The 27606-nt window shown below is 36.3% G+C and overlaps 1 protein-coding gene across 1 annotated transcript in view; it reads left to right on the forward strand.

Moving 5' to 3' along the window:
- Positions 1-8533: 8533 nt before the first annotated feature.
- Positions 8534-27606, forward strand: part of LOC148943709 (uncharacterized) — a 34815-nt gene continuing 15742 nt past the window's right edge. Inside the window, exons 1-3 of the mRNA XM_089101410.1 lie at positions 8534-8653; positions 22279-22441; positions 26468-26592. Of these exons, the coding sequence (XP_088957536.1) occupies positions 8534-8653; positions 22279-22441; positions 26468-26592 (408 nt within the window). The remainder of the gene's footprint in view (positions 8654-22278; positions 22442-26467; positions 26593-27606) is intronic.

The raw sequence follows: 27606 nt of genomic DNA on the forward strand, positions 1-27606 counted from the left end.
CCCTATATCTCTGGGACATGAGCCTACCCCACACGAATCTACAATATCCTGATGATCTGGTGCTATGGTCATCTGGCAATACCTATCAGACAGCACAGTCAAATCTGCAAAAGTCACTTTTCCAGTTCTTAAAATTCTCTCAACAATCAGATATACCTATTACACCCACCAAGTAAAAAATAATCAAATTTCACCGGAAGCAAAACAATTTTAACTCAAAAATAACTCTAAATAAACAACTATTACATAGTGTTATAATATTAGTTAACTTGGCCTCTTGCTCGACAAGACCCCAATTCCTACATAAATATTTCAAAATCACTAAAAAAATGCTATAGAAAAACAATTATACTAAAAAGACTTTTTTCAACACCCTTGAGTTGTGACGAAAAAACCTTACTCCGCTTTATAAATCACATATAATACCCCATATTGACTATGGGCTCATCGTATATGGTGCTTTTGCAAAGACCCAGATGCAAAAAAATTGAAACAATACAAAACGATATAATACGTCTCATATTTGGTCTTAAGAAACCCACAAGCACCAAGTTTCTGCTTATGGAGAGTGGATTAACAACAATAAGGGAGATACGTAGGTTTCTCTTGACAAAACATCTTACAAAAATTGAATCAAATAGCTCACACACATTACATAATTGGTTAAGAAATCCAGCCGTGTATAGAGGCATTGCAGATGAGTATGCCAATATTCAGAAGAAGTTCCCCATACCAGCAAAGTCTATTGCACCCACTTTCCCCCGATCCTCCCCATGGAATTGATCAAGTACCATAATAAATAATGACTTCTCAAAGTGGAATAAAGATTTAACCCCCATTGCTTTTGTCCAGAAAAAATTTGCAGAACTTAATACACTTACCTATAAAAATCACTTCCAAATATTTGTTGATGGGTCCAAAATGAATGAGAAGGTTGCAAGTGGTGTTTTCCTTCCTCACCTGAAAATTACAATGGGCGAGAGATTATATAATAATTTATAATGTCTGCTGAGTTAAATGCCTAATCATGGCAATAGAACACCTTAAGGAAAACCAAACTTTGATTGCAAATTCAAATAATATTATCATATATTTCGACTCTCTATCAAGCTTTGAGTTGCCTCAGCTCCTCAATATAAGTTGGACATTGACACTTATCATTGTCTCAGTATTATAGATAATCTTGCTTCAAGTGGCATAAAAACTTATTTTCAGTACAGTCCTAGCCACTCTGGCATAAGTGGTAATCATCAGGTTGATGAAATAGCGAAAAATGCTATAAATATTGACCAGCCGAGTGGGAGACCAATCCCAATTAGAGATATTTACCGATGGAGGCTATCAGATATTAATTTTAATAAGATTAATCCTATCCTTTCCCCCTTTCCCAATAAGTATCTTTCTAAAATTTATCATTAAATTCGTTCTGGAACAAATGGACTAAATTTCCTTGCATTCTCATATAAGCTTTCTAATTCAAGTGGTTCAATTCCCCTGTCCCCTCTTTGCAGGCATTGTAATATGAATAATGAAACAATTGACCATTGCCTATTTGAATGGAATATGCTGACGTCTGCACAACATACCTTGCTTTATAAACTGTTAAAATGCTTCAAACATCACAAAATCTCACTATCAGCCAAGAGCCTAGCCAACTATACCTGCACACAGAGCACAGAAATCGATATCTATAATCTTATATTTGAACTTCTTGAGTCAAAAGATCTACTGAAAGATATCTGAGAATATCTAATAAATAAGAGACAACCCAGACAGTAGCTCTGTAGCCCACAGAGTAAGGCAAAAAGAAGAGGGCTAAATAGTACCAACCGAATAGCCCACCTGCTGTGAATTAGAAGAAGAAGAAGAATTCTACCTTCCACTTTAAAATTCTGTTCATTTTTCTTTCTGATTTTTCAGATGAAAAGAGGTAGGTAAAAGAGCATTAGGCAATTCAGGATGCTGTCATAGGCAGCGCAAACGAGCTGTCTAAGTAAAGAACAATGTTGGCACAATGCATTATTTTTTTATTTTATTTTTCCATACCAGGGCAACTGGTATCAAAGGAGTTGTCTTAGAAACTTCAAAAAGGGCTCATTCAATCGGAAATTGGAATAACTAGTGCCCTTTTTAATAGTCGAAAGCGATTGGAAGGCAGATAACACCCCTTCCACGCCCACCGTTTCCCCAAACACATCCAATCAAAATTTTAAGATAGCCCTTTTGTTCAGAGTAACTGATTTCCAGAGAGAAAATATGTTTTTCGAGGAGGTTACTCCCCCACAACCCTTAGGGCAAGGGTTTTCTAGTTATGCCCTGGAGGTATATAAGAACGATGTTGGCACAATGTATTATTTATTATTTTTTCCTTTAGACCAGGGTACTTCATATCGAAGAAGTTGCCGTAGAAATTTCTAAAAGGGCTCATTCAATTAGAGATCGGAGTGGCTTGTGCCCTTTTTAATAGTCGAAAATGATTGGAAGGCAACTAACACCCCTTCCACGTCCACCCTTTCCCAAAACACATAAAATCAAAATTTTAAGATTGCAATTTTGTGTAAAGTAGTTGAAAGTTCTGGAAATTAGGTCTTAGAGGATGACAACCACCCTCACAGCCCTTAGGGTAAGGGTTGTAATTTATGCCCTGGGGGCATATACGGTGTTTATAGAAAGCGTTGTTGTAGAAACTCAAAAAGGGATCATTAGTTTGGAAATCGAAAAGCCTAGTGCTCTTTTTAATAATCGAATGTGATTGGAAGGCTTTACATTTTTATAGTAGAGATCGATGTGGGTATAATGTTTCATTTTTTTTGTTGTTGTTGTTGTTTAAACCAGGGCACTTCGTATCGAAGGAGTTGTCGTAGGAACTTCGAAAAGGGCTCATTCGATTGAAAATAGAAAGGGTTGATGTCCTTTTTAATAGTCGAAAGTGATTGGAGAGAAACTAATCCCCCTCCCACGCCCACCCTCTCATTTGCCTTTATTTTTAAAAAGTAAATGTTGCCTTAAGATTAAATCAAAATGAACTGTGTTAATGCTAATTCCCAATAAGGCATCTCAGCAGTATCCCAAGAACGACTAAGGGTATTATGTTCAAACTTTCAGGGCTTCTTCTGCTCTTAAAATTTGACCAAATCAAAATAGCGTAAGAGTATCCCAGCCATCAAAGAAAGTAAACAATTTTTTTTGCGAATTCAATTCAATTTCAATTTTATTCGAATAAAAACATAACACAAACATCAATAACAATAAAGATGCTAGAAGATAACTTGTTAAGGACCAAAATAAAAAAAAATTCAAGTAACACTGAAAAAAAATATAGAAGAATAAAATATGGCTAATTAGAGCAAATTTGTTAAAAATGGAAAGATTAAATTATACTATCAAGTTTTGTTACATTTTTATACAACTTGCAGAAACTTGTGGCTAGTTCAACACTGGAGAGAATTTTGTTCCATTGAATAATATATTTGTATATGGGAGATTGCTGAGCAGCACTAGAAACGCATTTAGGAATTTTAAAGGCTCTATTGGATGAACGGAGACAGTGGGCTTCTGAATTATTAATATTATAAGAGGTTAGGAGTTGAAGTGGAAGATTATTGTGGAAAGCAGAGTAAGCAAGCGATAAATTTAGTTTTTGTATGATTTGATCAAGTGGAGCTATGCCAAAATCTGAATACAAATCACGAGTTGGATATAGACGGGGAAGCCGAAAAACTGCTTTAATGGCGTGGTTTTGGGCAAATTTGAGTTTTTTAAGGAAGGACCGTTTTGTATTTCCCCAAACTGATCCGCAATAAGAAAGGTAAGGAAAAATAAAGGAATAATAGAGGGTAACTAGGATGTCAGGAGGAAAAAAATAATTCACACGGTTAATCATAGCTACTTGTCTCAAAATTATTGATGTTATGTAAGAAATATGATTACAGAATGACAAGCATGAGTCAATAAATACACCAAGAAACTTGGCAACCTCCACTTGTGGGAGGATGTCGGAGGAGTACCTGAGACCAAGAGCAGGTTGAATAACGTCTTTGTTGTAGGGGGTTCTGAATAAGACTATTTGACTTTTTTTGCTATTAATGGTCATGTTATTCGTAAGGCACCACGCCTGGACTCTGTTCAGAAGGACTTGGGCAGAGGTTATTGCCAATGGTAGATTGGTGCCATTGATGAAGAAGTTGCTGTCATCAGCAAATAATACAGGATACACTGAAGGGCCCAGGTCTATAGCAAGATCATTGATATACAGGAGAAATAAAATAGGGCCTAGAACGGAGCCTTGCAGGACACCCCTCTGAACAGGTAAGGGCTGAGAGGATACTCCACCCAGGCTCACACTCTGTACCCTTCCAGATAGATAAGAATCAAACCATGAGAGGGTAACACGACGAATACCGTAACTATTTAATTTACTTATTAAAATACTATAATTGACCGTGTCAAAGGCCTTAGAAAAATCCAAAGAATAAGCCCAATACAGTTTTTTTAAGGTGGAGTTGTGAGCGTATGAACTGTCTGGCGTCAATTAGAGCATGAGAAGTTGAGAATTTCGGCCTAAAGCCATATTGGGGAGGAGAAATCAAGGATACAGAGTACTGACTGTCAAACAGAAAGGGAGACAGACGTCTGAAGATGATTCTCTCGAGCACTTTCGATATAACAGGAAGAATTGAGATTGGACGATAATTACCTATCTCAGTTGGATTGCCCTTTTTAAGAGCTGGAATAACAATGGCTGACTTTAGTAAATCAGGAAAAACTCCGTGGGTTAAAGATAGGTTGGCAATATGCTTGATGGGCTCGTAGACAAAAGGAGATATGGTCCTCAGGAACTTATTAGTTAGTCCAAGACAGTCAGGTGTAAAACAATTAGGGAGAGAACCGATGATTTGAAGTACCTCATGTTATCAAGTTTTCCATTTCAGGTCAACTAGAGGAGGTATGAAACTAAATTAAACACTACTATTTGGGTCCAGATTTTTATAAGGGTCTATGTTGTTAAATTTTGCTGAAAATTGTTTTCCAGCATACAAATAGCAAGCCGAAATATAAATTCTTAAAAAAACGAAAAGATTTAAACCATGATTTTCTTTTTCCCTGAAAAGACTATGTCAATATAAAACGAACAGAAATTAATTAAAAAAACTGTTTCCAAAAAATAAGTTTTTTTAAAGAAAAGTAAAGAACTCCATTAAACCAAAAATGAGCAAAATTAAAATCAAATAATCTACCAAGCGTGAAACTATCACAAATCAGCATCGATGAATAAATGAAACCCAAAACGAACAGAAATTACAATAAATAACCGAGTCAAACTCAAAAACGAGCAGAAATTAACATAAGTTGGGCTCAAAACCCCTATGCCTTCCCAAGGCCAGAATATAGTTTGTACTTTACTGACAAAAATACAAATGAATATGCATTGTCAGTTTAGCATACATATACTGATATTTAGTAATCAAAATGTTAATATTATTTGATTTATTAAAGTTATAGAAGTAAAAACATTTATATTTTTTCAGTAAAGTGAAAATTATGTTCTGCCCTTTGGAAGGCATAGGGGTTTTGAGCCCAACTTATGTTAATTTCTGCTCATTTTGAGTTTGACTCAGTATTTATTGTTATTTTTGTTCGTTTTGGGTTTGATTTATTTATCGACGCTGATTTACGGTAGTTTCCCACTTGGTAGATTATCTAGAGCTAGTATAGAAATATATGTATAGAAATGAATTACATTTTTTTTTGCACAGTTAACAGAGCACACTAAAGTTGAAGTAGCCTTAAACTTTGACTTGAAACGTTATAACTTGACCACTTCTTTCAGAAAAGAATGTAGGAGGGTTATTCCGTGTTGATAAGAAAAGAGGGTAAAGGTACAGTTTAGTTCCTCCTGTAGTGTAGGGCGCAGGAGCCCTATGGTGAAGGTGCAGGTTTGTTCTCCCTTATAAAACAACTTGTTTCAGCAGATACAAAGAAGAAGCCCATTTGCGGCATTCTCTGGGACCCAAGGTCCAATACTAGTATCAGATCCCGCGAGTGGCAGTTTACGCTCGTAAAGTTCTGTCTGTACCGGCCACATGTGCCCCAGCTAAACGGCTTTTTAGCACGACAGGACTATTAGTGACTGCAAAAAGATCAATGGATCCAGGCAGAGTGAACAAACTCACTTTTGTTACATCAATTGTAACTGAAGTGATGTAACCGCTGATTTAAAATTGTTGGTGTTGTTAAGCCATGGTATCTGATTTGTATACAGTGTTTTTGTCGATGTTGCTAATTTTTTTTTTTTCACTTCCTTTTCGTATGTATTTGATGAACAAGAGGTGTTTGAACTTCAAACTTTGAAAGTTATACACACATTAGCCCAAATCATTTACAAGAAGAAAATGACTAAACACGGGATTTTATAGGAACAAAGCGATGTTAAACATAAACACAACATAGGCTTCCCTGGGTCTAGTGGCTAAAAATGAGAATTCTACTTGGTCTGATCGACGGTGAACATAAACACTTTCCGCACGGCACAACAAATTCCTGTTTTGTCATATTGTTCTTGTATGTTTTTAGCCAACCATTTAAAAAGCATTACTAAAATCGAGGTTGAACGTGCTTGGTGAAGTGGAATTTTTATGATTATTTTTAATCAGAAAAATCGACGCGCCGTGGCGCTTCCGGTCTAAAATCGGCGGCGCGCCACCAAAAAAATTTCCGCCGATACTGAATCACACATTTGCCGCCGTCATTTCGGCGTGGCGTGGCTTCGGGGACTAGCTAGGCCTAACTTGAAAAACATAGAACAGGTTCTGCAGTATGAGAGTCAAAAAGGAAAAAAATTGAAATTACTTTTTGATTTCTCATTTAAAGCTATTCTTAAATGTCATCATTACTGATATTTTTTATGTATCCCAGTCCCTTACTCTAACATGGAAAGATGTAGGCTTTGCCAAATGCTATTTTAAAAAGCTGAATCCTAGGTTCCCATGCATACAATTAATATTAATATGCTGTCTTTTCGAAATCAGATGCAAATAACCTGTCTATTGTGACCTCCTATAATAATTATTGTATTAAATAATATGTGAATTTCGTATCTAATTTTTAATAGCTATGAGGAAATCATATATGTGGGAGGATGTCATTAACGATTATCAGTTTCCATCTTTCAGGTGACTCACTATGCCACAAAATGGCACAATATTTGGAATTTAGAGAATTAAAAAGTGTCTTTACCGTAATTTTTTTTAACTTCATAAAGAAGGCAACTTCACAATGTCATCTGTTAACAAAAGATTTTATAAGCTTGGATCTATGATAGTATTAAAAAAACAAAACAATTTTGATTTGTTTCGAGTTTCTCCCGCTGAAAACTGGAGGAACAATACTTTCAATCGTTGAATTTGTTTTAAAACACAGATGAATACTTTAGCTCAGATAATTCATTCTAAGTTAAAAATATTTCTTAGAGGCCGCGAACTGAAAATATGTTTTTGAATTCTTGCAACTAAAGCTTAGTTCTGACAGAGCGCGAACAAAATTCGCTCTGCGATATTTCGCATCGCGCCGCTTAACCGGAATTTGCCATGTAGTTCTCACAGTCCGCGAATTTTGTTACTATTGAGAAAATGCAGCTCAAAAGTAAAAGAAAAAACAGACTCATCAGTGCTGCTGCAGCTTTCGCTTATGTTGTATATATAAGGGTAAGTAGAAATTAGCTTAATAAGTTTTTCAATATCCATTTGTTTGTTTATTCCTGGAGCGAATGACGATAGCGATGCGAATTTTTTCAACTTGAGCTTGAAGCACTGCGAAGCAAAGATTTTGATGAACGAGGCGTATTTTTTCCGAGGGGCGACAAGAAAATTTGCTAGGCGATACGAAATTCGCGCTCTGTCAGAACTAAGCTTAAGACCAAGTTTCGATTATTTTATTTTATTGCTCACTGTTCGAGTGCCATCAATACTTTCTTTTCTTTTAAATATATTCGTTCCAAATAAATAAACACTTAATTGTAGATTATATAATTACTTGTCAATCTATAATGTTGCTATAAGCTGCACATATTGCTTAAGAATTGCTCATTTGTAAAAAGGGAATTCTTTTTTATGGCTTCTTTTAAAAAACGTAAAAATCCTCATTCCGGTAGCCCCTACATCTTTGTCAACTGCTATTCATGTGAAACAAAAAAATTTTCATTTTTGTTTGTTGTAACTACTTCTCGTTTTAAGTCTATTTGCATATTCAATTTATTAGGAAAACTCTTTTTTGAAACACTATGTTTATCTTCACAATAAGCCATATGAGACGGTAAGATCAAAATCACATGGGCAAAAGGTTAAATTAGAATTATATCAATTGCAGCCTCCGAATCCATGCCTCCTTCTTAAAGATGCTGCTAGAAATGATGAAATCAGAAATGGTAATCTCAAAATTTGGCTTATTGTGAGCTTTTTCGCACTCTTTAATTTGTATTTCTAATTTTTCGCCGGCAATGCTACTTTCAAATTTCAGATTTTTGAATTTACAAATTATGGGAGGGAAAAAATTAGAAGAATTTCAGTGTCCAATTTGCTTGAATCTCCTCTTGGAGCCAGTGACAACTCCATGCAGGCATTCTTTATGCTATTCTTGTTTCTTACCATCCATGCAGGTAGGTTGGAAGAGGTCGAAAATCAGGCTAGGTTAACTTGGGAAACTAGGACAGTTTTTTTTTATAATTATTGGCCCTTAGGATCTTCCTGCCTCAACTACTCTGCTTCATTTTCTCATATAGCCCTAGATAATGGACTCTACTCTATTGGGTAACATTAATATAACAACAAAGTTATAATGGACATCTACCACATGGCTAATAAGGCTAGGCTATGGGAGTAAAGTTCATTTGTGATGCAAGTGGATGTTATATTTTGATAGAGGATGCAATTCTATGTATATATTTACACATTAGGGGAGTGGGGGTATATATTCTGTGAATATATAGGCTCTAAGAAATTCATGAATTTCTTAGAAAACCTGGAAAAACAATCAAAGAAGTGAAGATAAAGGCTCTTCCCATACAAAATGTGTTATGTTAAAATTACCTTAAATCGCAGCTTGGAGTAAATTTAAGGATTTTCCATCCTTGGAATGCTCTGTGATGACATCTAATGTTTTTTTTGTTTGTTGTGATTTGCTTGCTACATTTGGGTTGTAGACTCAGCAGCTTCCCAGTTGTAGAGGAACTCCTGCTGTTGCCAATCTTTGTCAAGTCTTTGCGTGAAGTCAATTGTCGAGTCTGAAGACACCATATCTTCAGAGAGCTGATTCCACAAGTTGGTTATTTGTTGGCTGAAGAAATGGCTTCTCTCTTGGATAGAAGAGTGCTTCTTGAAAATTTTCATTGAATGTCCTCTTGTCACAAGGCATTCTGGGGGAGCAAGGAGACCAGGAAGAGCATTTTTTGAAATGACTTTGTGGGTTAGAATCATGTTGCCTTGCTTCCTCTGGTATGTGAGACTAGGGAGCTTCAGATGATGCAAACGCTCTTTGTATGGCACTTGTTTGAGGCCATCAACCATCTTAGTTCCTCTTCTTTGTACTTTTTCTAGTATTTCCCTGTCCTTCTTAAAATAGGGGGATGCCAGGGACATTCCAATCTCAAGGTGTGGGTGAACCAGTGCCTTGTAGGGCTTCATAAATACTTTAGGACGCCAGCTAGAGATAGTTCTTTTAATAAGTCCAAGGGATTGGAAGGCAGAAGAAGATACAGATTTTGCATGGGTACTGAAACTCAGCCAATGATCAACAATAACCCCAAGATCTCTTTCTTCAGTAACTGCAGAGAGGGAGTTACCTTGGAGATGGTACTACTGATGTGGATTATGATTGCCAAAATGAATGACATGACATTTTTCAGCATTAAAGGAGAGGAGCCCTTTATCAGCCCAGCTTCCAAGAATATCAAGGTCCGTTTGTATAGATTGGAGATCAGATGGTATAGCAGCTTTGCCAACAAGTTTTGAGTCATCAGCATACAGTGTGAGAAGGTTTGGTGCATCATTAATATAAAAATTGAAGAGACTTGGTCCAAGGATGGTCCCTTGGGGGACACCACTTAACACAGTTATGGATGACAATAAATGAGGAACACCTTGAGAATCATAGACCCTGACGAGCTTGTGTTCTTTCTGATATGAAACTCTGTATCCACTGCACAGTAACACCATCAACAGCTGCTGCATTCAGTTTGGCGATCAGGAATTCATAACATACCCTGTCAAAAGCTTTTGAGAGGTCCAGGAGCACCATATCAACAGGAAATCCTTGATCCAGCAGTGATAGTATGTTGTATGTTGTTAGTATGAGTTAGTTGAGTTAGAGTTAGTATGTTGTTAGTTTCAAAGTGCTGAATGAGAGCTCTATTTACAAATCTCTCGAGCACCTTTACAACCACAGAATAGATGCTGATGGGACAGTAATTTTCAGCACAATCCTTGGGGCATTTTTTGTGGATTGGCATGACATATGACGTTTTCCAATCTGTAGGTAGCTCTCCGCTTTTTAGGGACAGCTGGAATAGTCTGCAAAGAGGAGAAGTGAGGACATTTCTACACTCTTGAAGAAGCCTTGGGTGTAACCCGTCAGGTCCTTTGGACTTGTTAACATCAAGTTTATCAAGGCTAGATAAGACCATTTCTTCAGTAACTAACAGGCTAGGCATTGGGGTAGATACAGAATGTGATGGTGCTGCAGGGATGGTTGGACAAGACCAGGTGGTGAAAGTGGAGGCAAACTGGACATTTAGTAAATTAGCTTTATCTATCGGCGACGAGTGCGTTACCCTGCTATGTTTGAGGTCAGAAATGGTGTGACAGTTAGGACTTTTAGCAGAAACATGCGTCCAGAAGGATTTGGGGTTTGCCTTGATATCAGTGGCAAGCTTCTCCTTATATTCAGACTTCAGTTTCCTAACTGAGTCCAAGACAAGATTCCAAGCCTTCACATACCTTAGCCAATTTTCCTGTGTTTTTTTCTTTTTGTACCTTTTCCAAGCTCTGGCTTTCCTATTGATAGTCCTTTCTGTGTCCTTTGTGAGAAACGGAAGTGTTTTTGGTTGTCTTCAATAAATAATACAGGAGTGCTTCTTTTCTGTTGACAGGAGAGTTTCCTTGACATTCAACCATGACGTATTGATATCAGAAGTAATGAGCTCTGACCAATTAATTGATACCAATTCCTGCTGTATTTCATGAAAAGTTTGAGTTCAATAAAAGTTTGAGGGCACAAGTTAGTTTGAAGACAACTACTCATAGACAGCACAGAGAGGATAACTGAGTGGTTGCTATTACCAACTGGAAGAAGAAATTCATTTCTGATGAGAGAGTCTGGGTCACTCAGAATTACAAGATCCAACAAGGAAGGGTTCTGGTCACCATGGTGCCTTGTGGGTTTTTCAACCTTTTGGTGAAGGAAATTGTCAGATAAACAAGACACAAATGGTGAATCCCCACCGCCAGATTCTGGATGACCAAGTCCAGGACCACCCACTCAACCAAGGGAAAATTAAAATCACCAATTATTATCAAATCAGATGCAACCATTTGTGATACCAAGGAAGCCATTCCATCAATAATTTTTTTAAGTGATGATTCACATTCTTCAAGACAGGGTGCACTAGGGCTTCTGTAAATACACCCAATACAGACTTTTTTGTCATGAATATTAATATCAAGCCATATACTTTCAACCCAAGATACATTAAAAATAGGAAGGTTGATAACACTAACCTGGAAGCCTTCTCTGACGTAGACACCAACTCCTCTTCTGCAGTTTGGCTGTCCTAGATTAGTGAAGCACTGAAATCCAGATATCTGCAGCAAACTCTCAGTAGAAGGAACTGCAGGATACTTTGGCAGAATCTCCACCAAACTGGCAATATCTGCTGCCTCTTCTTTTAAGAGCACTTGGGTTTCCAGAAGCTTGTTTGTAAGAGAGTCAACATTGCTCAAGATGACACATAGGGTATTATTTTTCCAAGACTTTTGTGACATGCCATCTAGCTGAAACTTAATTGGCAAACTAGTTAGCTAATTCTACTTTGTATTAGAAACTTTATTGATAGCTGACTAGTTAGCTATTTTAAACTAAAGTTTATATATACATGGGATTTTAATAGCCAACTAGTTAGCTAATTCTATAAGTTTATACATTTCTCTTATTAGCTGACTAGTTGGCTAATTCAGACTGAAGTGTATATATAAGATCCAGTAGCCAACTGGTTGGCTATTCTGAACATGTGTATATAGCTGAGACTTTAATAGCTAACTAGTTTGCTATTTTAAACTGAAGCTTATATATACCTGGGACCTTAATAGCCAACTACTTAGCTAATTCCACACGTGTATTAGAAGCTTTATTGATAGCTGACTAGTTTGCTATTTTAAACTAAGGTTTATAATAGTTACCTGGAAAATTTGTAGCAAACTAGTTAGCTAATTTAATAGTGTATAGCCTATATAATTCTATTATTAGCTGACTAGTTGGCTAATTCAGGCTGAAATTTAAATAGAGATGAGATCAAATAGCCAGCTGGCTGGCAAATTTTAAGATTCCTATATGTAGGCTACACTTTCATCAATTCTAGCCACCTAGTCAGCTAAAAAAACATTCTATATATAATGATTGGCTAAGGTTTTTATCTCTATATAAAAACAAAACTATTTTATATTAGCTGTATGGTGGATATCCTTAGGGATCTAACATGCTCTTCAGAAAGCTTTTCTTGCAGGTATGGTATGAGCTTGATGGCTAGGCACTGAATATTCATGAGTCTTATTCATATTAAAAATAAAAAGTCACCATATTGTCTACAATTAATCTAAAGCTGAAATATAGGAAGAATAACTACCTTCTAGAAGTTATGACATGAAGAGACTCTTAGAGTGAGAATTCAAGAGCAGTTTCCATGAAACAGTTGAATATTAATCTTCAGAGCCTAAAATTTGACAATGTAGAAGGTGGATAGAATAATTTTAGAACTATTGCCAAGTTTATGAAGTAGCAGATGGTGTTTTTGGGAAGAAAGTTACAAACTTGGCTAGGAATATTAATGAAAATGCTCTAAACCCATTAGAGAATAGGAGAGGCTTGTACAAGAAGTCTTAGAGTGATAGATCATATGAAAATAAGAGGAATGTAAAGATAGCATTAAAATAAGAATTTAGGAGGTGTAAAGTAAAGACAATAGATTAAATTGGTGAAGATTTAGAAGATACAGCTATACAGCATAATAATAAAATATTTTGTTGACATGTTAAAAAATTGAGAGAGATTAATCCATTTGGACTTGTCCCAGTTAAATGTAGAAATAGGGTCAGAATTAATAAAAAGGAAAAAATTAAATAGAGATGGCCAGAATGTTTTGAAAATATGCTAAACTATGATAATATTATAGTAAAGAATAGAATAGATATAGTCTATATCAGGAAAATATATATATAGTCTATATCAGGAGATGATATAGTAAATAATAAAACAATTATGACACTTTGGAAGTGAAAAAGATTATGTTTTAAGAAGGGGAGAGGTATGCCAATTAGAAGGGGGGTAATTGCCCTCCTTGACTCTGAAAGATACCTTCATATTTCTATTTAATAGCTATGTTCTATATTAAAGCAGCAAGACTAGCTAACTGGTTGTTTTTGTGTGTCACTTCCCTCTGCCTTGTTTTTTTCACAGCTATGAAAAAGCACTGTACTCCTAACACTTCTAAAAATAGTGTCAGATCAAAATACAAAGTTCACCATTAAAATCACCTTTTCCAAAAATGCTATAAAAGGAGACTTATAGTCCCTTAGCTTGACCAACAAGGAAAATTCATTGGCTTGAAAAACAAGCAAAGGGGCTGCAATCACGATATTTTGCATCAAGAGCATCTTTTTTCTGTTTCTCCTTCTCTGCAGCTAGTGGGGCACTGAAAGACCATAGAGAGCTGTTTAATGGCTAACTTTAAAGGAAATTGCTACATACAGTACCTTTTGTAATTAACACAAAATTGTAATTGTTGATACAGTGGTAGCTGCAATCTAATAAATTGTGGTTGCTATGATAGCTGCTAATTAAGAGAATTAAGATCTCTGGTTATCCCCTGTTTTCTGCATATTTGCTCAATGTTGTTCTGCTTTTTCATCTTTATTTTTTTAATCCTCCCCCCTCTACATTTTTGTGAATTTGTGCTGCATGGAGAGGATGTAGTGACCAAATTTTCACTCCTAGATTAAAAATTGAGATGTGCCTGAATCATTAGACCTCATTTAATCCTCAGCTTTAAAGATTTTGAACAGGTGTTTGATTCAGCCAATAGAAGACAAAGGTCCTATCATTGTGTGGCATACCAGTTTAATACATTAAGTGAATAGTTTTATCTGTACCATCAACTGAATTTATAAGGCAAATACAGAAATCCTTTGAAACAAAAGGATCAATCAGTTTCTATGGTGATAGTCCTAAGAAAGATCACATAAAACACAAAGCTCTAGTTGAAGAGCTGAAATGCAGAAGAGCAAGGGGAGAGGCAGATTTGATAATTCGTAATGGCGTCATTATCCAAAAAAACATGCCAGTTTGGAGCAATCCCCCTGACTGCTCCAATGTCCCACTAATGTGTGTGCCTTCTTCTACCTCTGTTAATTGTTTAAGTGTTTATGGACCTGCATCACCAAATTCTATCTCTCAATGGTCTAGTAGTGAACATAATAATAATATTTCCCTGTCTGATGCTGACATTTCTACTGTTTCTTCAGCAACAACTTGCTTACCTGATGTTTCTTCTTGTTGCATCATGCTGCTGTATCCAACAGCCTTACCAGTCCTTTAGTTCCTCTATCCTCTCAGATTAGTCCCTGCATCCTATCTCTCAGGGAATGAGGTTCCTTAGCTCCAATGTTGATAGCCTCCCTAATAAGCTTTCTGAACTTTCCTTTCATATGAAATATGAATTCCCCACTTTGCCACCAAGGAGTGTGCGTTTATATTAGAGATGGACTAAATGTTAGTCTCATTCAATTCTCTGAATACTGATGGACTGTTGTGATGGATGTTGTCTCATGTGATGTCCAATTTTGCCAGCTATGATCCTTATGGGGGACTTTAACCTTCCAGAAATCCAATGGGTTGATGGATCTAATTTTTGTAATAAAGATTCTCCTTTTTTGTCTGCCCTCTCGGATAATTCCCTCTGTCAAACAATCTCACAACCAACTCGTTACAGGGAAGGTCAAGTCTCTAACATTCTTGACCTGGTTATACTCAGTAACCCTGACCTTCTTATTAAAAATGTAATAACCCACCTGTTGGTAATAGTGACCATGTAGTAATTATTTCAGAGCTATGTCTGCCTACCAAAGAACCTTCCTCTAAACAACAAAAATATGTAAACTACAAAATAGTCTCTGATAAACTTGCCAAAATCAACTGGAAAACTCTTATTACTGATGAAATTGAGGAGAGTTGGTCAAATGTAAAAACAGAAATTTTAAATTTTGTAAAGTCATGCACCAGAATTTTTCAGGTAAAACAGGCAAAACGTTTACTTTTTTTAACTACTATAGTAAGCAAGCTAATCAATCAAAAACACAGAGCATGGGCTATAGAAAAATAAGGCCACAGAAAATTATCTAGTCTTCAAATTCTTTTGTAATCAAACAACAGAACAAATAAAGGAGTTGAAGAGAAGTTTTAAGGAAAAATTGGCTGAGGAAGTTATGGATAACCCTAAATCTTTCTGGCATTATGCCACTCAAAAAGGTAGCAGTAGATGCACAATCCCAGATATCCTGCATGATAGTAAATCAGTTACTGATCCTGAACTGAAAGTTGAAATTTTTAACCAATATTTCCCTTCTGTTTTGTTGTCCAACTCCAGTATTGTATATCACCTCCTTTATATGATGTATCACGTAATATGGAACCAATTCTGATTACAGATACTTTGGTTCTAAAGGAACTCACATCCCTCGAACTGAATAAATCTGCTGGCCCAGGCGGCATTCACCCATGTATCCTACATGAATGTCGTGCAGTTTTGTCTCAACCTCTTTCCCTGTTGTTCAATTTATCATTAAATCTTTCTAGACTACATCAGGACTGGAGGACTGCACATGTCATTCCTACTTTTAAAAAAGGTAGAAAGGACCTTGCTGAAAATTATCAACCCATCAGCATGACTTCAGTAGTTGTTAAGGTTCTTGAAAGAATAATCAACTCTACAGTTTTCAAACACCTTGAAGCAAACAATATTTTACACAGTTCACAACATGACTTTTGTTCTGCAAGATCTGTTGATACCAATCTCCTCAAATCATATGATCACATCACTAAGTAGCTTGATATTGGGGAGCCTGCTTACATGATTTTGCTTGAGTTTTCTAAAGCTTTTGACAAAGTGTGTCACAATCAACTTGCAATTAAATTACACAGCAAAGCTTGAAGAGAAATCCCTGCTCTGGATCCTTGATTTTCTTTATTTGTGTAATCAATGTGTTCAGTTATTTGACGAATCTGGTAATTGTATTCTTTCTTCCTCTATGCATGTTCTGAGTGGAGTTCCTAAGGGAAGTGTCTTGGGTCCTACACTATTTAATATCTTCATCAATGATGCTCCTTCCATCATCAGCAGTAAATCAACTCTTTATGCAGATGACCTGAAGCTTCCTGGACCAGCTTTGCCCTGTGAAGATCATGCCCTGCTACAAAATAATCTTCAACTGCTTGGTCAATGGGCTGAGGCCTGGCTTCTTGAATTCAATGTTGCCAAGTGCCATATCATTCACTTTGGAAAACTGAATCCCTGCCACTCTTATTTTTTCTAAGGCCTCCCACTCTCCTCTGTAAATAATGAGCAAGATCTTGGTGTCAGTATTGACAATGAATTAAAATTCAGCACTCACGCTAAGAGGTCTGTGGCTAGTTTGACCTTGGGACTGATTAAGCATACTATTTCCTCTCGTTCGCCTAAAGTCATCAGTCTTCTTTATAAGGGACTTGCGCGTCCTAAGCTTGAAGTGGGAATGTCTCTTGCCTCTCCATATTTTAAAAAAAGACATAAGGGTTCTTGAAGATATGCAGAGCCATGCTACTAAAGTGATATCTGGCATGCAAGAGCTTCCCTACCCTGTAAGACTATCAAAGCTGAATCTCCCCACACTTCTTTACAAGGGAAACAGAGGGGATGCTATTTTAACCTTTAAGTTATTGAGGGCTAATATACTCCCATCATTATTCCCTACTGTTGGTGCCAATTCAGAAACTAGAGGTAATCACCTGAAACTCGTCAAACAGTCAACAATTTCTAGAGTCTGTACTCAATTCTCCTCAACACATATTGTCAATAATTGGAACAAACTATCAAATGAAACAGTTACTGCTGAATCCGTTGATGTTTTTAAACAAAGGCTTGATACTGAGTGGTCCTCCAGGGAGTGTAAACTCGATTGGGATGCTATCGACGATGGAACAGCACCTGGTCACCAGTGAACCTGCATACAACTAGTCATCATTCCGGAACTCTACAAGGAGAAATCTTTAGATTGCTGCTAGCTGCAATTTAAGGTAATAGTGCTATGTACAAGAATAAAACTGCTACAGTTAATGTAAAAATAAGGCTTGTAGCTGGTTTTGTATTGAGTTAGGAGTTCAGAAGTGTTGTTTTTAATCCCGTGTATATAGATCATTCACTGCCTCTGCCCAAAGGAGCACAACAAAGGCTATGAGAGAGCGTGGAACCAAATGGAAAAGTAAAAGACTTCTAGACTATGATCATTCTGATCATTTGTGTGGCCTATATGAAAATGTTAGCAAAATGAACAACTTTTTAGAAGTTTTGAGGGTCTATGGCACAAGAATAAGTTTGAAAATTAATATTGGGAAAACTAAGTCACTTAGACTAGGATAAGTGAAGAGGAAGAAGTAATGCTATGTAACAATGAGATCAATTAAGTGGATAGCATCACTTACCTATGTAGTCTTATTAGTAAAGATAGTGTATACAGTAGAAGAAATCAGAAGTATAAGATTAGAAGCATTGTTTTGAAACATGCTCCAAAAGATAGAGTAGTGCACATTAGATGTGTTCCAGAGAAATTGCCTATGGATTCTTTTGGGTACCCATCTGACTGACTGTATGTCAAACATGAAGCTGTTTAAAAATGGGGTTCTGTCCTGGTTTCTAGTGCTATAGTACAAGAAAGTTTGAGATGGCTAGGGCACACATTGGGAATGAAAGATGACAGATTGCCAAAGATTTTCCATTTCAGCCTACCAATTAGGGCCAAACAAAAAACAGGTCATCACCAATTGGGGTGAGAAAAGGTTGTAAGGGAGGATCTAAGCGAAAATGGAACTTATTGGGATGGTGTAAAGGGGAGGCTTTGAATAGATTGGGATGGGGGAGAAGCTTGTGGTGCTGTGTTGGCCTAAGGCAGTTTTGTGCTGTAGGGAGTTTTAGTAGTATTAGTATTATCTTGAAGAGTTGTCATGTTCAAGTTCTATTAATTTTTACACTATTTTTACTATACATCAAGTTAACACTATAATACAAGACACAATTGAACAGAAAAGTATTAATAGAAGGTGCCTACAAAGTGAGTTATGCTCAAAACTGGCGCCCAACAACAACAAAAATAATAGTATAAAAGTAATGAAAAAGAAATTATAATAAAAATACTGTAGATAAAATGAATAATAACCATAATACAGATAAGCTCCAGTAACCATGGCTTCATATTAATTAAAAATCATCAATTAGATATAGTTCTAATTTATTTTTAGAAAGTGAAATAGAAGATCATGAATCCACATAACTTTCATCAATTTTCCAAAACTTTATTATTGAATATTTTAGAGAAAATTTAGATCATTCAATATGCACTCTAGGGCAAGTCAATTTTGCTGATGGTCTTCTTAAACTATACCTTTTCTGTACAAAAGCAGTTAGACAAAAACTAATTGAATTAAGAGCAAATGGTAATAATTACTCAATTTGTTTAAGTCTCAAAAGGACACAATAAACAGTAAGGACCAGGTCAACTGGTAATACTCTAAATAAAAATATGAAAACTCTTAGTAGGGAATTTGTCAAGGAGGGCTTATGGGGAAGGAAGGAGTGCTTTTAATGTACAAAAGGCTGTATTTTGAAGATGTTAGATTGGCGTAATTCAATTTTTAAAAGTATATAGACAAGCAACAGGACAACAAGTTAAGTAAGAATGAATTAGAGAATAATAAACTGACTTAAGGGTAAGAGAAGGGAGGCAAAATTTTAGATATTGGAATGACCCTATATTCCTTCCCACCTGAATCCTTAATCTATCATGATCAAGCTTCCAAGATAAATTTTCATCAACTATAAGACCTAGGTACTTACAAGATTCCTTTCTAGTAATGGTAAATAGTTCTCAAAAAAACTGACTGATAACAACAGCAGGGCATGAGAAGTTTGAAAAAGATGATAAAATGGGTCTTTGATTGGTTTGAAACAGTGTAGTTGTCAGCAAAAACCACTGCAATAGCTTCATTAGACCACAACAGATGTTTTCTCTGACCAATGATTCATCTATACCTGTGATGGAATTAGCAGTGTTGTCTGCAAATAGTGGAGCAGGTTCATCACCTGCAATTGCATCAAGGAGGTCATTTACACATATTAGAAGAATAAGTGGTCTAAGAACTGAATCTTGCAGTACTCCTAGCTTTCATAAACATGGTGTTTTCACCAATCTTATTCTATCTCCATCCACAAATTGATTCCTATCAGCAATGCCGTACCCCGGGGGGGGGGGGTAAACCCCCCCCCCTCGCCGAAATGTTTGTCCGACTCGTAAAAACGTAACAAAAATGGATATAAGCAAAGTTTGTACGCGTTTTTCGAGGTTTTTTTGTGTAACCCCCCCCCCCCCCGAAATTTTTTTTTTAGTAAAACCCCCTCCGAAAAAAAATCCTGGGTATGGCCTTGCCTATCAGTGAGGTAAGTCTATATGAGTAAAAGAGCATTGCCTCCTGTTCCATGGTTGTTAAGGTTAGCAAGAAGAATCAGATAACCTATTCCACATTTGTCAAGCTTAGCCAGAAGAATCAGATGACAAGTTGTATCATATGCTTTCTTCACATCTACATGTACAACTATATTGAAGCTGGTATTTCATCATGGTCCATTGTATGATTTAGAAATTGTCGCAAAACCAGTATAGAATGCTCAATAGAGTGCCCTGGCCTTAATTTTAACTGATGCGTGTTAAAGAAATTAGACTTGGTCAGATAATTCATTAATCTGTTGTAGATGCAATACTTCATAGTTTTTGAAAACCATATAGATGGGGTGGTATTTTGAAGGCTCCTTGGGATGGCTACCTTCGTAGAGGGGTATAACCCTTGCAACCTTGAAAACAGTTGGAAAAATTACATCTTCAAAGCAAGAATTGATGATGTGTAAAAATACCAACATAGCAATCAATGGTCTTTGTTATGTGGGATGGGACAACCCATCCTGACCTTTTTTGTAACCATTGTTTATGACTTGCAAAATCTTGGGGGGTTCATCTTTAGTGACTAGTGACAAAAGCATAGAGGAGCTAGATGATAAAGGTATATATTTTTTGTAATTGTCTGTGATGGTAGTTGACCAGGCATAAGCTTCCTCTATATTTGCTTTTCAAATACCTGAAAAACATTTGTTGAGTGTGTTGGCTATGTCTTGTTGTGATGTTGAAAGTGTTTTATCTGGCATCATTGTGGTCTTGGAAATGTGTTGGTTTTTTGTTTATTCAGGCATTAATTTATTTGGATCCATGTCTTCTTTGGTGATCCTTTGGCTTTTTCAAAATGCTTATGGTAATGCGCCTATTTAGCTTTCCTCTGCAGGAATATTAAAGTGTTTTATAGCTTTTGAATTTGGTACTAAATACGTCATGATTATCAATATATTGCCTGAACAGCAAATTTTTTCGCTCAATACTGGTAAGTAATCCTTGTGTGATCCATGTGTGATCCGTTTGGTCTTGCATACCCATCAGAGCACCTTTTCAAAAAAGGACAGACAGAGCAGCTATTGTATCTGAGTCCGTTCATTCATAAACAAAGTTCCAATTAGTACTAGCTAATGTGGCATGCAACTTTTTTATAGCTTTATCATCAATAGTCCTTCCTACTTTTATATTCGCATTTGATTTCCCACAATTAATAACAAAAAAAAATTGCCAAATAGGATAAAGCAATCCAATTCGTTAGTTAAGACAATATAGCTTGAATGGAGACTGAAATTTGTAACATGTTATCTATAACTGAAACAGATTGTTCACTGATGTGTGTTGGTATTCTTTTTGTTGGGACCAAACCTGAAGAAAAACAAGTAGCCAGTAAAGCACAGGCTTGGGACTCCAAATTCACCAGCTCTAAATCTAGGCTGAAATCTCCCATAAATACTATTTTCTGATTTTCAAAATTCAGCTGCTGTGCAAGATCATTTAACTTGCTAATAAAACTCAAGGCATTTGATCTCAGAGGCTAATAAAACAGTCATAGCAGTAGCTTCTCTTTACCAGACACAACTTGAATGGTCAAGTATTTTAAACTCCATCTTTTGTTATAAATCATTCAAATCAGTTAGTTCATAAACATGCAGATCCTGACTGATAAAAAGAGCAAGTCGACCTTTTGAATGGGTAGGCCTGTTTTCAATAACAACTCTATACCTAGATATACCAACATAAGAACTTTTACTATCACTAATAAATGTCTCACATAGTCCTAGATTTCAAATTTTACTATAAAGAAGGAATCCAGATAGAAAATCGAAACTACTAAGCACTCCACAAAAATTCCAAAACTCAATTCGGGATGATTGTAACTGATTAAATGGAGTGATTAGGACATTATGTATATATGCTAGGAAGCAAAGACTGAATAAAATGATCAGAATATTCATCACCAGTTTATTCCACTGACTTATTCCTACCCAAAGCTGTTGACAACATTGGCTATCTGAAGATTTTTTTTAGCAAGGTTTTTGGTTCATGTATTCCAATTTTTTTCCCCATGTATTGAATGTTTTGTTGGATGTTTTGCAAGTGGGTTTTTTATTTCTAAGTACATTTGATGCTCTGTTTCCACGTGGAATTTCTATCGTTTTTTCCATATGTATTAAATGGTGCTTTCTATCCAAAGATGTTGATAACACTAACTATCTGAAGATTTTTTTCTGGTCTCATACACTGCTTGATTTTTAAAACATATATCCATTTTCAGGAAACTAGTTTAAACTGTCCAATATGTCGTAAGAGGCTTGGGATTTGGTCACGTAGAGCATCAAAACAAAAATCACTGGTTGACCAAAGTTTATGGGAGGAGATACTTGCCCTGTACCCTGAGGTGGTTGAAGAGAGGAGAAATGGAAAGCAAGTCATTCAAAGTAAGTGTATCCACTTAGTCATTACCTGTATGGCCCATCTTATTTTTGCCTTTTGATTTTTGCTACCCTTTGATGTCCAATTAGTCATTATTTGTGTTTCTGATTTAGTATTTGTGAAGGTCTGTTTTCCATTTTCTTTTTTTCTTTGAAGTTTGCTTAGAAATTTCCGAATGGAATGTATTGATCAAACTCTGCGGCAGTGGTGTGATGGCTGTAATGGAACATAGACCTATCAGAAATATATAACACAAAATTAAAATACCTCAGTAGACAACAATACTAGAACAAAGTTGTGTTAAACATGTTTTAGTCGAAAAATTTGCTAGCATTTGACAAATATAGTGCGCTTTCATTTATGACATCTAAGCTTTCAATGGATTCTCTGAGTAACTTAGGCATAAAATTTAAATGTGATTAAAAAAAAACATCAAATTAAAAAGATATGGAACAAATTTATCTTTTTTTTTACTATGGAGTACTTTCCAGAAAAAATTATTTTTGTCTAAATTATCTTTTTATTATTTTGGCCGATATCGATTTTATTGGAGGGATATTGGAACAACTTGAAGGATATTATTCATTAAAGCCTCTGACATATGCCAGTAACTGTAGTCAAACTGGGGATGGGTCTTTGCAGGCTTTACAATATTGTTAACTTTATGGATCTCAACAATATCCATGGTGCTTGTGATGTGGCATGTGGCTTGAGAAGTCAATATGGGGACGAACCTCTGTAGGCTTTACAATATTGTTAGTTTTATGGATCCCAGTAATATCCATGTGGATTGGGAAGTCTATTTCGGAATGGGTCTTTGTAGGCTTTACAGTATTGTTAGCTTGATACAACCCAGCAATGTTCATGTGGCTTTGGATGTGGCACCTGGCTTTGGAATTCTATATTGGGATGGGCCTTTGCAGACTTTACAATGTTGTTAGCTTTATGGATCCTAAAAATATCCATGTGGCCTGGGAAGTTTGTCTGAGGATGGGCCTTTGCAGGCATTACAATGTTGTTAGCTTAATGAATCTCAATAATATCTATGTGGCTCGGGATCTGACATGCGGCCTGGGAAGCATATCTGGGCATGGGCATTTGCAGGATTTACGATATTATTAACTTCATGAATCCTGACAATATCTATGTTGCTTTTGATGTGGCAAGTGGCTTGGGAAATCTATATGGGAAAGGACCTTTGTAGGTTTTGAAATATTGCTAGCTTTATGGATCCCAACAATATCCATGTGGCTTGGGAAACTTATTTGGGGAAGGATCTTCGCAGCATTACAGTGTTGTTAGGTTTATGAATCACAACATTACCCATGTGGTTTGGGATGTGACATGTGGCTTGGGAAGTATATCCAGGGATGGGCATTTGCAGGCTTTACAGCATTGATAGCTTTATGAATCCTAACAATATCCATGTGGCTTTGGATGTAGCTTAGGAAGTCTTTCTGGGGATGGACTTCTGCAGGCTTTACAGTATTGTTAGGTTTATGAATCCAAACATTATCTAGTGGATTGAGATGTAATTTAGGTTTATTTGGGTACTGTGGAAAGTAAGCCTAACGAGAACACCCAGCCTGAGGGCACTAAAAAGAGTGAAGTGTCATTGATCAGAAGAGTGTGGATAATGCTTTGGCATTATCTACTGAGACTCTGAAATAGAAAAAAATAATTTCCAGTACTTTTAGAAGTGAGTTTGAGTGGACGAGGATTTTTAACTGGGAGAGGAGGAAATTATGGCTCTCTACATCAAAAATGACATTATTAGGGGAAAATAGAGAGAAAAATAAAGTTATATAAAGCAAGGACATGCCCCTTAGCTTTCAGACCTTTTTTGTTCAGTCGTTAATCGGATAACTTTATATTTAAAAGATAAAATTTGTTTCACAATAGCGCGAAACGACGTGCCTTCCATGTATATTTTTTTCCCATGGCCACTATGTATAGAAGGAGAGGTCGTAGGAACTTTGGAGTGGTCATATTCGATTGCAAATTAATTGTTTTTGTAGTCTTTTTAAGAGTCAAAATTTATTGGAGAGCGACTAGTCCCCCTCCTGTGCTATATTTTTCTAGCCGCATTTCCTTACCCCACAAAGAAATACAAATTTTTGCACGATAAGCTCCTATGATGCTTATAATTTATGCATAGTTAAGTAGCAAGACAAATCAAAAGACGATGTGTGCTGCCAGCTTGTCAAAATGGTGTATCTGCAGTAGCTCATGAGCAGCTAAGGGTATTAAGTTGAAACCTCGAGGGAATGTTGAACAAAGACATTAACTGTATCCAGGTTATCAATTTACCGCGTCTGCAATATCTCTGGAAACGCTTTTGGGGCGAAGCTGGAAATTTCAGGTACTGCTGTCAAAAGCATGGGGGAGAGTGGGGCAAGGGAAGTTCAAGTTCAGTATCAGGGTTCGGAAAGGGGGCTAAACAATTTTTCTCTCGAATTCAGACGAAGATAACTTTTTTGCTTTATGACATCCCATGGGACATATAATTCATGCCTTTTAAGCTGCAAGATAATTGAAAAGACACTGTGTGCTGCCATGTTGTCAAAAGTGTATTTGCAATTTTTCAGGAACGGGTTATCGTATTAGATTGAAACTTTCAGGGAATGTTGAGGGGTGGCAAGTAGATATTCAATTATGACTGAGAAAGGGTAGAGCTAAATTTGCCCATCCAGGCTATCAAAATATTGTATCTGCAGTATCCTGAGAACAGAAATGGGCTATTGAAAGGGGAAATCCAAAATTGTAATGCCCTTCTTGAAAGTCAAAAGTGAATGAAAGGCATCCAGACCCGCTCTCGTAACCTTTTCTCTCACTTGCTACCAAAAATTCAGAAACATCCGATCAAAATTCTGAGGTACCCACTTTGTTCAAAATACTCAAAAGTTTCAACAAATATGTCTGCAGGGATGACATGAACTCCACATTCCTTGTGACAAGAGGAGTAAATTATGCAAGTTGTTATATCCTGGGTGTCTGAATAGCTCAAAACGTGGGGAGATAATTATTTGGGCCAAGAAAATTAGCCTACATATTTTGTTGGGAGTGGAGTCAAGGGATTCTCAAAATGGGCCAAAACAGTTTTTGTTTCTAATTGGTTGTGTTTTGAGTGAGCTGCTATGGATTGTTCACTAAGTAAGATTCCCGGAATTTCCCAAAGCGTTTTATCTGTAAACAACAAGTTTACCCGGTCAGAGGCAACGCTATAACGTTGCCTATAGTAAAGAGCCATAAGGGTTCAATGTATTGTAGTTTATTTTATTGTTTGCCAGAAGCACTTCATGTGGAAGGGATGGTCATATAAGCTTCGGAGGGGGCTCCTTCGATTGGAAATCGGAAGTTCTAGTGTCTTTTTAAGAGTTAAAAGTGATTCTAGTGTCTCTTTTAAGAGTCAAAAGGGATAGGATAGCCAGCCCCCTTTCCACGAAGTTTTTTTCCAAGTGTATCTGACATTAAAACTTAAAAGGAATGGAAATTATTCAGTATGCTTATACGAAATGCTTCCAATTCCTCGCTCTTCACGCTAAGGTTGGATTTTGTCCCGATTATCTACATAAGAACGACTTCTAAAATACAAGGGCCTTTGAACTGGAACAAGAAGTTTTTTAAGCACTAATCAACTTTAAAGTAAAGAGTAAGGGGATGAGGAAGGGGCAGCCCACCTCAAATACAGAATGATTTCTATTCATGTTAAGTTTTAATGTTGCTCCTTTCTTTCAGTGGAAAAAACTAGTTTTTTTTCATATAGTTTTCCTCAGTGAAACAACTTGAAGTTTTAAATGAAACACACAATGCGAAAATAAACTAAGAAAATTTGTTTTTTTTTTTTTTTTTTTTTTTTTAATTTAAAATTTATTATATTTTTGCTTTTTAAATTCATTTTTTGTAATAAATTTCACATTATTTCTAATTCTGCAAAATTTATTTTTATTTTCTTATTTTATTTTGTATTTATTCTTGTTTTTATTTATTTTATTTCCTCTTATTTCGTTTTATTTTATTTCCTCTTGCAGCTTCTTTTAATGTCAATCTGGACCTAGACGGAATAAAGGATTGGTATGATGATGAAGTTAAACGTCAAAGAAAAGAGGAAGACGAGCTTTTAAAACAAAGTGAACTCCTTGCTAAGTCCTTGCAGGTTTGTACCTAGTTTAAGAGAAAGTTTTGATCCTCCTTTGTGGATTACATTAGTTTGTGAGAAAAATATGAGGTAGGAGAGAAATGCTGAGAAGCTAGGACATGTTTTGCCGAACACGGATGACGAAATGACAGATTGTCGGGGATTGTTCGATTGTTCTTTTAGACCATCCATCTTGGGCCAAATGAAAAGAGGTCGCCCTCGAATGGGTTGGAAGATGTTGCAAGGAAGGATTTAAAAGAAATTGAGACTTCCTTGGAAGAGGGTAAAGAGTGAAGCCTTGACCAGATTGAGATAATGGAGGAGCACCTGCAGGTGTGTTGCCTTCGTGCCTTTTGGTGTATCAGTGAGTTGTTAATAGTGGTAACCAGAAAACCTTAAAAATATTAGTTCTATTCCAAGGATCTCTTAGCTTTCTAAGACCTTCTAACCAAACAAAATAGCTTCATGTCCCCTAAAAATGGTGTAGGATCGAAATAAAAATTGCACCAGTAGAACTGCCTTGGTCGAAAACTCTGTACAGAAAACTTGGCCTGAACAACTAGGAAAATCCATTGGCTGAAAAACAAGGAAAGTCTTTATTGCTTGGGAAGCATTTTTTTCCGTTATTGCACTAGAACATCATAGAGAGCTGTTTAATGGTCTATTTTAAAGGAACTTACTACATATAGTCGCTTTTGTAATTAACAAAAGAATGATAGTTAAAATAAAATCAATTTCTTACAAAAAAAAAAACTGTATTTTGTAAACAAGATAATGCTATATTTTACGCCCCCCCCCCTCTCCAACGATTTTTTTCCCCCAAATTCATCCGATCGAAATTGTGAGATAGCCACTTCGTTCAAAATTGTCCAAAGAACATATAACAATACCTCTTGGGTTGACACGACACTCCAGAGTCCTGGAGCAAGGGTCGTAAGTTATGCCCTGGGGCATATAAGGTTTTTATGGAATGGGTGGTCGTATAAATTTCAGATGGGGCTCATTTAACTGGAAATTGGAAGCTATACTTTT

The sequence above is a fragment of the Artemia sp. Qi Xiang Cuo genome, chromosome 15 (genome assembly GCF_049724085.1).
Source record: "Artemia sp. Qi Xiang Cuo chromosome 15, ASM4972408v1, whole genome shotgun sequence".
NCBI classification, from domain to species: Eukaryota; Metazoa; Arthropoda; class Branchiopoda; order Anostraca; family Artemiidae; genus Artemia; species Artemia sp. Qi Xiang Cuo.